The sequence below is a fragment of the Trachemys scripta genome, chromosome 8, assembly GCF_013100865.1.
Source record: "Trachemys scripta elegans isolate TJP31775 chromosome 8, CAS_Tse_1.0, whole genome shotgun sequence".
Lineage (NCBI taxonomy): Eukaryota > Metazoa > Chordata > Testudines > Emydidae > Trachemys > Trachemys scripta.
Genome location: NC_048305.1, coordinates 28399328 through 28413633, shown reverse-complemented (window position 1 = coordinate 28413633; position 14306 = coordinate 28399328). Strand labels below are relative to the sequence as shown.

Below are 14306 nucleotides of genomic sequence, written 5' to 3'. Positions count from 1 at the left end.
GACTCCTGTACTCCACCGCTGCAAGAGGCGCAGGCGGAGTCAACAGGGGAGTGGCAGCAGTCAATTCACCGCAGTGAAGACATCATAGTAAGTCGATCTAAGTACGTCGATTTCAGCTATGTTATTCAAGTAGCTGAAGTTGTGTAATTTAGATCTTTCCCCTCGCAGTGTACACTAGGCCTGAGTAAACTACTTAATGGGAAAGTAAAATACACTAGAAGTTTCCCTCTATTGTAATTACATGGAAAAGAGCTAGCAAGTAGTCGTTGTGTATGGTAATGTACTTTCATAACTTTGTAAAGTCAACAGTGCTGATTATGTATCAGAGGGGTAGCCGTGTTAGTCTGGATCTGTAAAAGCAGCAAAGAGTCCTGTGGCACCTTATAGACTAACAGACGTATTGGAGCATGAGCTTTTGTGGGTGAATACCCACTTCGTCGGTTGCATCCAACGAAGTGGATATTCACCCACGAAAGCTCATGCTCCAATACGTCTGTTAGTCTATAAGGTGCCACAGGACTCTTTGCTGCTAGTGCCGATTATAACACTCACACTGCACTCATTACTCTTTGTGTAACACCAACTCAGGACAGACATATAGTGTCAATAAAAGCTCTAGTTAATCAACTATGTAGGCCAAAATCTGTTTCGATGCCTAGATTCCACATCCCGAGGGGCTATTAATATTAGTTCTCTTCAAATGTGCAATATATCACTTGCAGTATATAGCTAGAGCTCTGTCTGATGTTTGGTATGAAAATAATCCTACGTACTTCCTGTTATGGGGGAGTCTACTAAAGCTGTAAATCAATTCAGAGAATGCTGTCTTCAGTCTGTCACCTTCCTCTGAGACATTTATTAGAGAGCCTCTTATTACGTGATTGCATAAGAAATACTTCTGGGTAAATGTTTATCAACACACATTAAATGAAATGCTAATGCTTCATAACAATCAGATCGTATTAGTGAAGTAAAATGTAGGCACAGAGAAGTTAGATAGAACAGAGCTAGAGTCCTGCTCTTGACAGCACGTGATATAGCCCCTTCTTCCCCACTTAGTAGAAGTTAAATATAAAATAGCTCCTAACCGTTGTCTGTAATCATGACCCCTTTTGTTTTATCAGAATGCAGAAGGATAATATAAAGCAGCACTGATTCTGATTTTTAAATCTATAGGATCTCGATACAGGAATAAAGGAGGAATTGCAGGGACTCCTCCCCTCCCCCCACCATCCTCAAATCTTCTTTACCACAAAAACAATCCCATAGTACAAAATGGACTGAAATGCCTGCCTATTAGCTCAGGCCAGAAATAACCCACATCTTCATTGACGGAAAAGTAAACTCCCAACAACTGCTACCTACTGCTTAACTCACCTGTTTAGTCCCTGTAGTCAAAAGTCAGATAATAAAATGAAGCATCAAGTCCAACACCCCAGGCAAACAGTCAATGTGATATAAACAAAATAGCCCAAGCTATGGATAGTAAATACGTACTAAGTCATTCACCAGAGGGGAACATACAGCTTTTGATTCTATTGTATAAAACTTATTTTATATAGAGCAAACTCTACACTAGTTGTTTTTATATGCTAATAAATGGATGCACTTGCCAAGTGCTGAAGGTACAACACAACTTGTCACATTGTTTTGCTTCCAGCACAACTGAACGCAATGACTTCAAGCCTGCAATTAACTCAGGGGTCCCTGTTGCCATCACAACTCATAAGAACATCACCTCTTGGATTATAAAGAGGCCCACAGTCCCAAATGTAGAACTGATCTCTAAATTCACCTGGTGATGATTCCTGATTAAACTAAAAGCAGGAGGAAACTGGACACTGTCAAATTTCCTTCTATTATCCCCAGAAGCGAAGGGTTAGTCACATTAGAGAGGAACTTCAAACGTTCCTCCTGTTTTTGCATATAGCAGAAATCTTTAACTTTATTTTCATGGCTGGCTGTTTCTCATCAACAGAGTGAATCTGTTTTGTGTGGCTATTGATAATCACTTTTTATTGTCTTTTGAAGCGTACTCAAAAATAAAATTGAAATTCAAGAAATTTGCTAATTGCACGAGCGAAGAATGGCAATTACATCTTTACCAGTCCTGGGGGTGGGGTGGTGGTGGTGCAGTCAGGCAGTTGATAAAAATGTGTGTGCGCTTTTTTGAAAAAAATGCAACTGAAATCATCGGGTCACGTCTTAAAATGTGGCCTAATAAGTGGACATAATGAATTGTGTATATTCATTGATATCAGTGGAAATAGCAATATCTTCTCTGCAGCCTTTCACAAAAGTAAAATTAAACTTCTACATAACATGTGAATAAACTGTCTTAGTTCAGGGAAAAGATTCCGCTTCAGAACTGCTCAGATGCATTTCAGCATTCCTTCAGCCATATAAAAATCTGGCCATGCAAGCCATCTGGAACTATTAATAGAATGAAGAGCAGGTGTTTGGACTTGAATTAGGAATAGGGTTGCCAGGTGTCTGGTTTTTGACCAGAACACCTGATCAAAAAGGGACACTGGCGGTTCCAGTCAGCACCACTGACCGGGCCATTAAAAGTCTGGTTGGCAGCGCAGCAGGGCTAAGGCAGGTTCCCTGCCTGCCGTGGAGCCACACATCTCCCGGAAGCAGTGTCACGTCCCCCACTCTGGCTCTTAGGTGTAGGGGCAGCCAGGGAGCTCTGCACACAGTCCCTGCCCCAGGCACCAGCTCTGCAGCTCCCATTGGCCAGGAACTGCAGCCAATGGGAGCTGCAGGGCCCGTGGACAGGACAGTGTGAAGAGCGCCTGGTTGTGCCTCCATGTAGGAGCTGGATGGGGGACATGCCGCTGCTTGATGTAAGCGCCACCCGGATCCTACACCCCTGACCCCCCTCCCACACCCCAACTCCCTTCCCCAGCCCTGATCCCCCCTTCCATCCTCCAAACCATTCGGTCCCAGCCCAAAGCACCTTCTGCACCTCAAATCCCTCATCTCCAGCCCCACCCCAGAGCCCACACTCCCAGCCAGAGCCGTCACCCCTCACCCCCCGTGCCCCAGCCCAGAGCCCTCTCCCACACCCTGAACCCCTCATTTCTGGCCCCTCCCTGAAACCCTCACCCCCCCACAGCCCGTATCCCCTCCCACACCCCAACCCCCTGCCTCAGCCCAAAGCCAACTCCTATACTCCAAACCCTTTGGCTTCACCCCCAGCCCGGAGCCCCCTCCTGTACCCCAACCCCCTCATCCCTGGCCTCACCCCAGAGGCCGCACCCCCAGCTGGAGCACTTGCCCCACCCTAGTGAAAATGAGTGAGTCAGTGAGGGTGGAGAGAGCGAGCGACAGGGAGGGGGAGGGGGAATGGAATAAGCAGGGGGCGGGGCAGGGGGCGGGTCAAGAGTGTTTGGTTTTCTGCAAGTAGAAAGTTGGCAACCCTAATTAAGAACCCCAAAGTGGTAGCCACTAGAGCTAAATGAAAAGTTTCGAAAAGGCTGGCATTGATATCTGATGCCAGGTGTCTCACCAGTTGGGCAATAACCTTGAATAAGATGTCACTAGAACAAGGTCTGCTCAGAGATACACTACCATGAGTCGAGAAAAAACCTCCACTAAGTCAATGTACACCAATGTAAATGGGAGCAGTAGTAGTCCGACTGTCTGTTAAATGTAGATAGAAAGGGCTGCAGGCTTGGTAAAGGTAGGGTGCAATAAAGTAATTATGGCCCTACCTCTAAAATTGAGTCAGTGATGGTAGAATGGCTCTGTTTGCGGTTTACATATCCAGTTGCAGAATTGGGTCCTATATCTGCACACCTGCCTGTAGGGCTTTCCCCCCCACACTAACTTTTTCAGTCGCTTTATCAACATAACTTGTATTTCATTGGTTTCCCCAAATTATTTTTGTTCTGCTCCATGGCAAATGCTTTTAAAAATGTCTGCCAGTTTAACACTTGTAACAGAGCTGCTGGTGAATGTATAGCTTACCTGGAGTCCAGAGGAAGGGATATTAATAGAATTTGTACAATGTATGATACTAGCACACCATTTCTGCATCTAAAAGATTGCATGTACTAGGTTATATAGACAGATCCACAGCTACACAATTTTCTTTCTCAAAACATTTCCACAATAGAGACAAATAATTCACGGGAGTTTTAGAGACTTTATTACGTATAAACAATTTAAACACTTTGCCATAAATTATCTTTGCCTGTCTCTATTCTTTGCTTAGCAGCAAATTAAAATTAATATAAAAACTCAATGAACAATTCATACATGTATATTACAAAAAAGTTCTTGTACCAAAGTTCTTAGCTTTTTTTTTTTTTTTTTTTTTAATTTTTTGTGGTGACCATAATGTGATTGTCTCAGTTTCTCGACCAAACAAACACACTAATAATTTTAAAATCTGAAACAGTGATTGTGCCTTCTGGCTGATGTATGTACAGGGTGATCTGAAGTGGTGCCCATTTGCAATAGTGTAACACAATGCCCACAGCTCTACTGGAACTGATACCAACAAACTACTGAATCTAAACAGACTACACCCTGTAACTGTGTTATACTGTCCACAATGGAATCTTCAAAGACAAACAGAGTATGAAATTTATTTGTAGTGATTATAGCCACCATTTTGAATTTAACTTTACACTCTGCCCTCTTTGAATAAATTAAACTTCAGGCCAGACAAATTCAGGGTCTGAGTGCAAGTGCAGGTTTGTTATTTTTTAAATAATTTTTTAATTTAGTATTTCCAGTGGTCTCTTGCTTGCATTCTCATTTTCCTCCAGTTATTACACACAAATCACCCCAAAGTCATGTTTTAAATGCACCTGTATCTTGCTTTAAACGGAAACCTCTTGAATATTTATCAAACAAGCAGTGTGAATCATTTTTGTTTCATCAGCTGGTCTAGAGAAGGTGGCCCTCTTGAATTTCTTAGTTTGCTCACGTGTGAATGGAGTGAGGTAATATAATATGAGGCCTTTTTTCTATTTTTATTTCTTTTTTTTTCTTTAGACCCAGAACAAGTGGGTAATATTTTAGGGGTACTTTTTAATTTGTATGGTTAAAGTTATCAGTCTGGCTTTAGTCCACTTCAGGATGTGGTTTTTAATCACTTGAACAGTAGCATTTAACTCAAAAAATGTGAGCTTTCTTGCCACTTACTATCCCAAAGTAGCTCAGCCTAGTGCCCCCAGTTAGGTCTTCATCTCCTTAGGAGAGGAGATAACAGTTGTGACTACTGATTCATCCAGCAGAGGATGACAGCAGGTTAATTTGTTACCTCTTTCCCATTTCGTTCTGTCTTAAAAACTGGATGTTGCTGCTACTGTCTGCTAGCTCTGGGTACTGCTCCACTGGAAGTACATAGTATCCCTCGTAACCTTGAACCCTTCCTGTGCTCAAAAGCTGCTGCTTCTCTCCATCAGTCCATAGGCGGCTGCCCTCTTTGCCATCCCGTTCCTTCTGCTGCTCTTTGGCCCATGCTGATCCCAAGGCTCGCTGTCGAGCTTGGTCTAACACTCGTGCCTTTTCTTCATCCAGTGTGTCAGGGGTCAGTCCGTACCGTATGTTAAGTAGCAGGGTAGAATACTGGAATTCAATATTGGTAAACCTTCGAGTCCTTCCATTGATAAGGAGGGTTGGTTGGGAAACTGTGACGTTTACTCCACTGTCCAATACCTTCCGCCCACTGGTCATCGCCAGGGTGACAAGGTCACTGTCGGATGAGCCAATCTTGACAAAGTAATGGGTATCCTTTCCCTCAATGCTGTAGTGCATCTTTTCCAGGTAGTAAGCATTGTTAAGCACAGAGGCAATTTTTCTGCTGTCTTCTGTGGCTATGCTGGAAATGCCAGTTGTTACGCGGCCTTCCTTCACAGCAAACATGATCCCTTTCCCAATAATGGGAGTAGTTGTTGCAAACCAGTGCCCAGCTTTCTCTCTGATATTGGCATGTAATCTTTTAGAGATGACCTGTCCCTCAAGGGCCATGAATGCTTGATTGTGTCTTTCTGTTGTCTGTTGGACTCCAGTAATTAGCTGCAAAAATAAACAAATAAGATATAGACAGCCTGAAAATGCTGACTTCAGAGTCCCATTTTAAACCTTATTAAAAAGAACAATGAGAAATGGTGCTGTAAAAAACTATAAGCTATAGAACAGGGGTGGGCAAAATTTTTGGCCTGAGGGCTGCATCGGGTTTCAGAAATTGTATGGAGGGCCGGTTAGGGGAGACTGTGCCTCCCCAAACAGGCAGGTGTGGCCTCCCCCCGCCCCCTATCTGTCCCCTGATGGTCCCCTGGGATTCCTGCCCCATCCAACCCCCCGTTCCCTGATGACTGCCCCCGGACCACCCCACCCCTAACTGCCCCCCACCACCACATCCAACACCCCCTCCCCTTCCTGACTGCCCTCCCGGGACCCCTGTCCCATCCAACCACCCCTTCTCCCTGTCCCCTGACCACCCCCGGAACCCCCACCCCTGACTGCCCCCAGCTGCCCCATCCAACCCCTCCTCTTATTCCTGACTGCCCCCTCCGGGACCTCTGCCCCATCCAACCACCCCGTCTCCCTGACTGCCCCTGGAACCCCTGTCCCCATTCAATCCCACTGTTCCCCGCCTCTGACCGCCCCGACCCCTATCCACACCCCCAGCCCCTGACCACTCCCCGAACTCCCTTGCTCTCTATCCAACCTCCCTCCCCCGCTCCCTGCCCCCTTACTGTGCTGCCTGGAGCATCGGTGGCTGGTGGCGTGGCTGCACCATGACAGGCAGCCATGCTGGAGCCAGCCACGCACCGCGCAGCATAGAGCACCCGGGTCAGGCCGGGCTCTGCAGCTGCGCTGCCCCAGGAGCTCGTCGCCCCGCTGCCCAGACCACAACGAGGCTGCGGGGGAGGGGGAATAGTAGGGGAGGAGCCAGGGGCCAGCCTCCCAGGCCAGGAGCTCAGGGGCCAGGAAGAACGGTCCTGCGGGCCGCATGTGGCCCGCGGGCCACATTTTGCCCACCTCAGTGATAGAAGGTACCACTCAAACTGTTGTTGCTGGTCTATACACTGTACAGTGTTATGCAGTGAACCAACTAAAGAGAGCAGTACATGCACATATTGCAGTTACCTAAACCAACATAAAGGACTCAATTTTCAAAGTACCATAGAATTGATTAATGTTAGATAAAAATACTTTTTGTGCATTTGTCTTTTCAGATTTGTATAGTATATGTATACAGATTTATCTATCTTGGTTATCTACACCATGTCCATCACAAGAGTATTCAGGAGTCAATCAGCTAAAACTTTTAAAGAGGCTCTGTAGAACCAATGGAACCAATTTATTAACAGATTATGTATAATTTCTGAACATTCTGACCTGGAAGATATAAGGGTAAAAATGTGCCATGTGCCTAAGGAACCTAAGTCACATTTTCAAAAGTGACTTAGGAGCTTAAGTCTTGTAGACTTTCAATGAGGTATAGGCACCTAAGAGCTTAGGGTAGGTCTACACTAGAATGCTACAGCAGCACAGCTGCGAGTTCTTCTATCACTGTAGTAAACCCGCCTCTCAAGAGAGGCAGTATGTAGGTCGATGGAAGAATTCTTTCATTGACCTAGGCCACGTCTACACTACCTACCGGATCGGCGGGTAGTAATCGATCTATCGGGTCTCATCTAGATGCGATAAATCGATCCTTGAATTGACGCCCATACTCCACCTCGGCAGGAGGAGTAAGCGGAGTCGACGAGGGAGCCGCGGCGGTCGACTTGCCGCTGTGAAGACTGCCAGGTAAGTCGAACTAAGATACGTAGCTGAAGTTGCGTATCTTAGATCAATTTCCCTCACCCCTCTTCCCCCCCCCAGTGTAGACCAGCCAGTAGAGGTGGATTAGGTCGGTTTAACTATGTCTCTCAGGGGGGTGAATATTTCACTTCCCTGAGCAATATACGTTTTAGGTGTAGACCAGGCCAAAAATTAATTACTTTTGAAAACAGAACTTGGGCTCCTGATTCACTTAGATGCTTTTAAAATTTTATTCTAAGACTAGTTACATTACTATAAATGTGGAGTAACACCACTGACTTCTGAGACTAGAAATTGGCCCAGTATTTGGATAATTTCAAGTGTGTGTGTATGTGTGTGTGTGTGTAAGCATATGCCTTTCCTAATCGGGCAAAAAAGTTAACATCACTTTACTTTTAATTTTAATTGCAACACCAAAAGTTACAACCCAAGCTTGCCAAAAATTAAACCCCCAAGCAAACAAAAAATATTATTTTCCCCTATACAATATTGTGAGTAAAACTGTTCTTTAATAGTACAGTAATTACAAATCACATTTTTATTGATATAAATAAAAGGCATATAATGATATAGATTGAACAGATGGTAAGTTACACGTTGAGATTTCCATTTGCTATTGTTAATAGAGTAACAATTCAAGGGTATATACAAAGAGCTAATGATACTGCTATTATGGTAATAATCTAGGTTGGTAAGAAAGATGGCATGTTCACTACTACAAAAGCTGACTATATTGAATTTCATATCACTATGAAATAAATATTGTGCACTCTGTTTATTGTAGACCCTATGTCTATAGTCATAAAATGATACCCAAATACAATATAAGAATAACAAAATCTATTTAAGACACCAAGAACTTCAGCATACCTGTCCATTTTCACAGGCTTGACTCTCTGACAACTCATATGAAGGTGGCACAAAGTACATTTTTGCTCTAGGGAAACCAGGAATGATGTTGCTGAGCTGAAATCCAAACATCACCAACCAGCTCTTCACGTCTAAAAATCAAAAGTAAATAAATGAGTGAAAAATGAAGGTGTGTAATATGTATCTCAGGGAATCTATGGCCTCAACTCTTGATTTCAAGTAGAGTTTGGCCTCCAAATTTCTAACCTGTTATTGCTTGGCAGCTCTCACAATTGTACTCTTCCAGAGTGAACTGATGCAAGAATGACGATTTTCAATACACTATAAATAGCGAACAGTGACATATAACTAGAAGGATAGTTAAGCACTAGAATAGGCTACCTACAGAGGTTGTGGAATCTCTGTGAAGTGAAGTTTTTAAGAACAGGTTAGACAAACTTCTGTCAGGGATGGTCTAGGTATATTTAATCTTGTCTCAGTGGATGGATTAGATGACTTCTTGAGGTTCCTTCCAGCCCTCCATTTCTGATTCTATATCAGCTCTCTGGTTACTCTTTCCATATTGTCATATGGAACTGAAATCCAATATATGAGTGACCTAAACATTTCCTACAGTTCACCATAGTTACCCATAGCTCTGTCACCTCCTGTTTGGATTACTACAATGGAGCTACACTGGGTGATACTGGATTAATGCTTGTGATAGGGTGATCAGGCGTCCCAATAAAATCGGGACTGTCCCGATTTTTAGTCATTTGTCCCGCATCCCGACCCATGTTTGGTCGGGACGCAATTTGTCTCGATATTTCGCATTCCTGTTTTTGTTTTGTTTTGTTCCGCCAGTGGGACTGTGCTTTTTTTTTTTTTCTTCCTTGCTCTGCTGGCGGGACTCCGCTTTCTTTTTTTTGCTCTGCTGGCAGGATCCCCTCCCCCTCCATGTGTCCCGATATTTTCTTCATCCCATCTGGTCACTCTAGCTTGTGAGAATGCTTGGAAACTTCCTCTGGCACAAAACATGGTTCCCCTCTTAGGCCCTACTCCGGCAAAAATTTAAGCAGGTGAGTAGTTCCATTCAAGTCAACTTCATAAAGTAAAACACATGCATAACTCTTTGCAGGATCAAGGCCTTATATAGTTATGTTTCACAGGAAGCATTCCTCCTCTGCTCCAATGTCAGTTTTTGTGAAGTTCAAGGTATTGGTTTTCCCCCCCAAAAGCTCTATCTGATTTGGATCCTGACTACCAGATGATTCTGTTCTATTCTATATAGGTTGCTATCCTGCGCTCATCATAGTAGTGTCTGAATATCTTCCAGCAGTGCATTAAGCAACATGACTTAAGTGGTTGAAAGAATTTTTCCAAAAGTATTCAAAATATTCAGTCTGCAAGTTTTGGAAAGGAATGGCTTTTGGATTATTCAAAAATTTTGTGAACATTTTTATTGAAAATATTTCTAATTTTTCCCTCCTTACTCCTTTCTCTCTGAAAATAGGGAGGGAGATTGAAAACTTTTTGCTCTGGGGTTTCACTGAAAAAAAATCAAAAATTTGTTTTTAATTGTTTGAAATTAAGACGAGCTTGACGATCTTGAATCTGTTGACATCCAGGGCATGTTAGAAGTTTGTTTTCCTAGTGTCTTTTAGGGGTGGGGTGGAATGAGCCATTACAAATCTAATTTTAGTGGGTGGAGAAGTTTTAAATGTGTAAGCTTAATTTTTGTTGTTCCTCGAGATACTGAAATAAATAATGTTGTACAAAATTTCAGATTCTATCCCAGTTACAATAAAGAAATGTGTACAGATCTTCCATTATATTATACATTTTCCCTTAAGCTATATACAGCATAGGACAATTACTCCTTTTTCTCATGGCTTCAGTTTATCATATGGTAGAACATTACCTCCCAAACAATTTACTTTAGCTGTCCTCATTTGGCAATTGAGAGAGAACCTCCTTTTTTCTAATAGTTCATTATTTTCTATTTCTAATGTTCTTCACAGGATGTCGTTACACAGCTGGAGAAATTCTTTTCCGCAGCAAAAAGCTGTCAGCAAATCAGCATCAAGTGTTAACTGTAAATATGTCTAGAGGATGGTGTTTGAAGGTTGTATGTATTTCTCACTTATGAAAATTAACTCCATATATAACAATTTCTTTTCCAAGAACATTCTTTTAGCCCAGGGAATCCTATGATAGCAGCACGTATCTCCATTAGTAATAAACCATTTTTGGTGGAATTAAAAGTTCATATTGTACAAGCAATTAGTGTATCTTTTCTGAATTTCTTCTGTGGCTGCAAGAATGAAAATAAATATAACATCTTCTGAGTGCAATGAAATCTCTTAAAGTGAGACAAGACCCATTGGGTTTGGGGGCTTCTGAAGTTAATCACTAGAGGCCAAAGTGTGCAGTTATTAATTGAGCCAAACCCTGACGGACATTGATAGTTTTGTTCAATTAAGGACCACAGAATTAGACCCCAAGAATTCAAGATATTTTTGATCACTGATAATTTTTTTCCCAGTATCAAGAGCAAATACTAGTGTCTTCAGAATGCAAAACGACTGAAGGGCAAACTGAGAAATTATGCACACACAATGTAGTCATAGTCACAATATAACTTTTCTTGAAGTGCTGCCACTAAAACTGGGGTAGCTCTATTTTTTGTTTTTTAAATCGTACTGCTGTTTTTAATTACAACATGCTGCAGACTCACTTCTCGGAGAGTTTCTCCTGAATACATCTTAATTACCTTTCTTTTTAAAAAATGGTTTGCAGCTAGTTCAAGTACTATGTGATCCTACTAAGTGGCAAATTAGTAGTAATTGAGAGGAAGTTAGATGTGTCACCCAAACCCAGTACATGCAATCTAAACTGATTTATTGTCTCCACATCCTAACACTACAGATGTTCCTCAGTCTTCCAAGAGGAAACATTGTTTAAAACATTAAGGTTCTTTTCTTAAAGCAAGAGCTAAAAATAGGTTGGAGTTTAAAGGCAGAATGGGGAAAGTAAAGAAATGTTTAATCAGTGCCACTCTTGGTAATAATTCATGTTGTGCCCATGGACAAAGTCAGTAGGTAATTCTGAGGATACTATTGAAGGGACAGGGCATTGGACTGGGGGTCAAAAGACCTGAGTCCTAATTCCTGACTCTGCCACTGACCTGCTGGATGACTTGGGGCACTCAGTTTCAATTGTCTTCGTCTTTCCCCTTTGCAAAGTGGGGATAATGGTACTGTCTGTTGCATGGCACTTCGAAATCTACATGAAAAGTGCTACATAAAAACTAAATATTATTATTTATTATTAGTTGAAAATGATTCCCCTTTATTTAATAGTCATGTGTGCCTCTCTTTCATAGGTTCTTAAACTGGGGGTCACAACCAAGAGTCAGGGGTCAAGACTACGCTGTCCTTTTCATACTACCGAATGGGAAGATGGTCCTAGCTTGATGGGAGAAGGTTCTGCAGGTGGATGAGGAGACAGCGGAAGGAAAGTCCTGGAATGGAGAAGTTTGATCTATTTCTTTTTCCAACACAAAATTCTAAACTTTAGAAATTTGCACTAAAACCTTTTAGTAAACAACCGTTAATGAGTTCTCACCTGTTACGTAATTCTTTAAATCAAGTTCATTGCTGAGAGGGTTGTTGCTCTTGAACATGTATAAGTTGAATGGAGCAGGCTCCTTACCAATATTTTTCCACATTGTGTAATCGGGCGATGTCCAACGCCCAGCTAGAACATCATAGTCTCTCTGAGTAAAATGAACCAGCTTGGTCAGAGGATCATACAGCCCTCCATGAAATCCAATGACCAATTGAAAGTCAGGGTTGGAATCATAATATATCTCTCCATATGCAGTGTACTGAAGCTGCTTGATCATGAGGCCATTAATACTGAATACTGCTAGTGGTGTACCTGTGTTATCGGAGGCAACATAGTATTCTTCTCCACTGCTGCTTTCCATTGCAAAGAGATGGCCTTGTAGATCATAGTATAGAGAAGTAATTTCTGAATTGGAATGATTGTAAACATGTGTCATTCTCATTGGGTTGTGAAGGTCAGCATAAAAGTACTGAAGATGGTGCCCCAAGTTAGTCTTACAAGAAGCCCTTCGCCCTAACCCATCATAACGGTACTGAATACTCCATCCACTTGCTTTGTTGTAAGCTCTTGTTAAGAGACCTTTTGAGTTGTACTCAAATATATCTGAGCCTCGTTGACATAGGAACCCATCATCATCAATTTTGTACTGCATGTCACCCAGACGTGTAATTCTGTCTCTTAGATCATAGCGTAGTGGCATCAACCGTACGCTGTTCCCTGGATTCAAGAGATGAAGATTCCCATTCAGATCATAACTATAACGCCAGGTTGGTCTGTCATTTACTGCCACACTTTGGAGCTGCCCATCACCATCATAATCATAGGTATATTTGGTTGTGTTGGCATAAGGTCCAAGCTTCAGTTCTCTCTTTGTTACTCTTCCCATGCTGTCATACTGAACTGTCATCCAATACATGAGTGATCTGAACATTTCATACTGAACTTCTTTAATGCGCCCATGCGTATCAAAGTGTTTACTCAGTGTCATCACCGCAGTAGTAATTATTTGATTTATATCATAATAAATGACTCCAAATTTGCCAAAATGCTCTACTTTGCCGGAGATCTCATCATAACGATAAAGATCAACGGGAAGAGGAGTCTCACTTATTATAGGCTTGATGCTAGCAATCCGAAAGCTATTATCATGATAGGTGTAATCAAACCTTGCATTGACCATGCCTTCTTCAGAAAACCTGTAGATTTGTTTGTCAACCAGTGGACCAATTTTACGGTACCGGATTGTGCACGAAAAGCCACCACTCTGTAAGTTAACCATTTTCAGAACTCCAGTAGTTTCATCATATCCAAAAGTAACTGCAGTGCTATCATAAACAATTTCAGACAGCTTGGATAGTTTCCCATACTTGTAGAAGACTTGTCGACCAGTTCCTAAAAAAGATGTTTTCAAAATCCTCCCATCATCGCTGTAATCAAAAATCACTGAAGCATTGCTTTCAGGAGGGTTATAAATATTCCTAATGTAGCCAATAGATGTATGAGTGGACATGCTGTGCCGAGCAACACTAGGCATGGTGACAGCATGGAGACGGTCTGTGGAATCGTACTCAAAGATGTACTGCCGTTGGCTCTGAAGCAGTAGTACCATGGACTATTGAAAAAATAAAAAGACAAAGATTCAGTTTCTTTCACTTTCTGAATTTATGGGGAAAAAGCACATTTTTAAATCAAAAATTTATTGACTAGGTTTCAGTGTTACAATAATAAAAAATATAAATAAAATCCAAATACGTCTAGGTGCAATGCTGCCCAACAGTATGAATATATTGCCAACATCTGTGATAAGTACATTTTCCTCTTTGAGAAAAAGATCAATCCCGAGAAGGAAATGAAAGGAACATTGTATCAACCTCTTCCACCCTCTTCCTTTGCTGTTTTGGGAAAAATTAGTTTAATGCCCTAATTTATATCTCCTCTGGCAGTTGTAATTTACACTGAATACTGTCGTACTTGATAACTTTGAATGGCTTATAAATGTACAATAACAGTGGTCCCCAACCTTTTTTGTCTGG

At 42.1% G+C, this 14306-nt stretch overlaps 1 protein-coding gene and 1 long non-coding RNA gene across 2 annotated transcripts in view; one reads left to right on the top strand and one right to left on the bottom strand.

Moving 5' to 3' along the window:
* Positions 1-4133: 4133 nt before the first annotated feature.
* The window catches only part of TENM2 (teneurin transmembrane protein 2), a 550767-nt gene continuing 540594 nt past the window's right edge, over positions 4134-14306 (bottom strand). The window contains exons 27-29 of the mRNA XM_034778437.1: positions 12271-13885; positions 8665-8795; positions 4134-6036 (exon numbers count right to left, since the gene is read on the bottom strand). Coding sequence (XP_034634328.1) covers positions 5275-6036; positions 8665-8795; positions 12271-13885 — 2508 coding nt within the window. The 3' untranslated portion in view covers positions 4134-5274. The remainder of the gene's footprint in view (positions 6037-8664; positions 8796-12270; positions 13886-14306) is intronic.
* On the top strand, positions 8751-12277 carry LOC117881326. Its single transcript, XR_004646765.1, has 3 exons — positions 8751-8833; positions 10665-10768; positions 12029-12277. It is a non-coding gene; the product is annotated as an uncharacterized LOC117881326 (long non-coding RNA).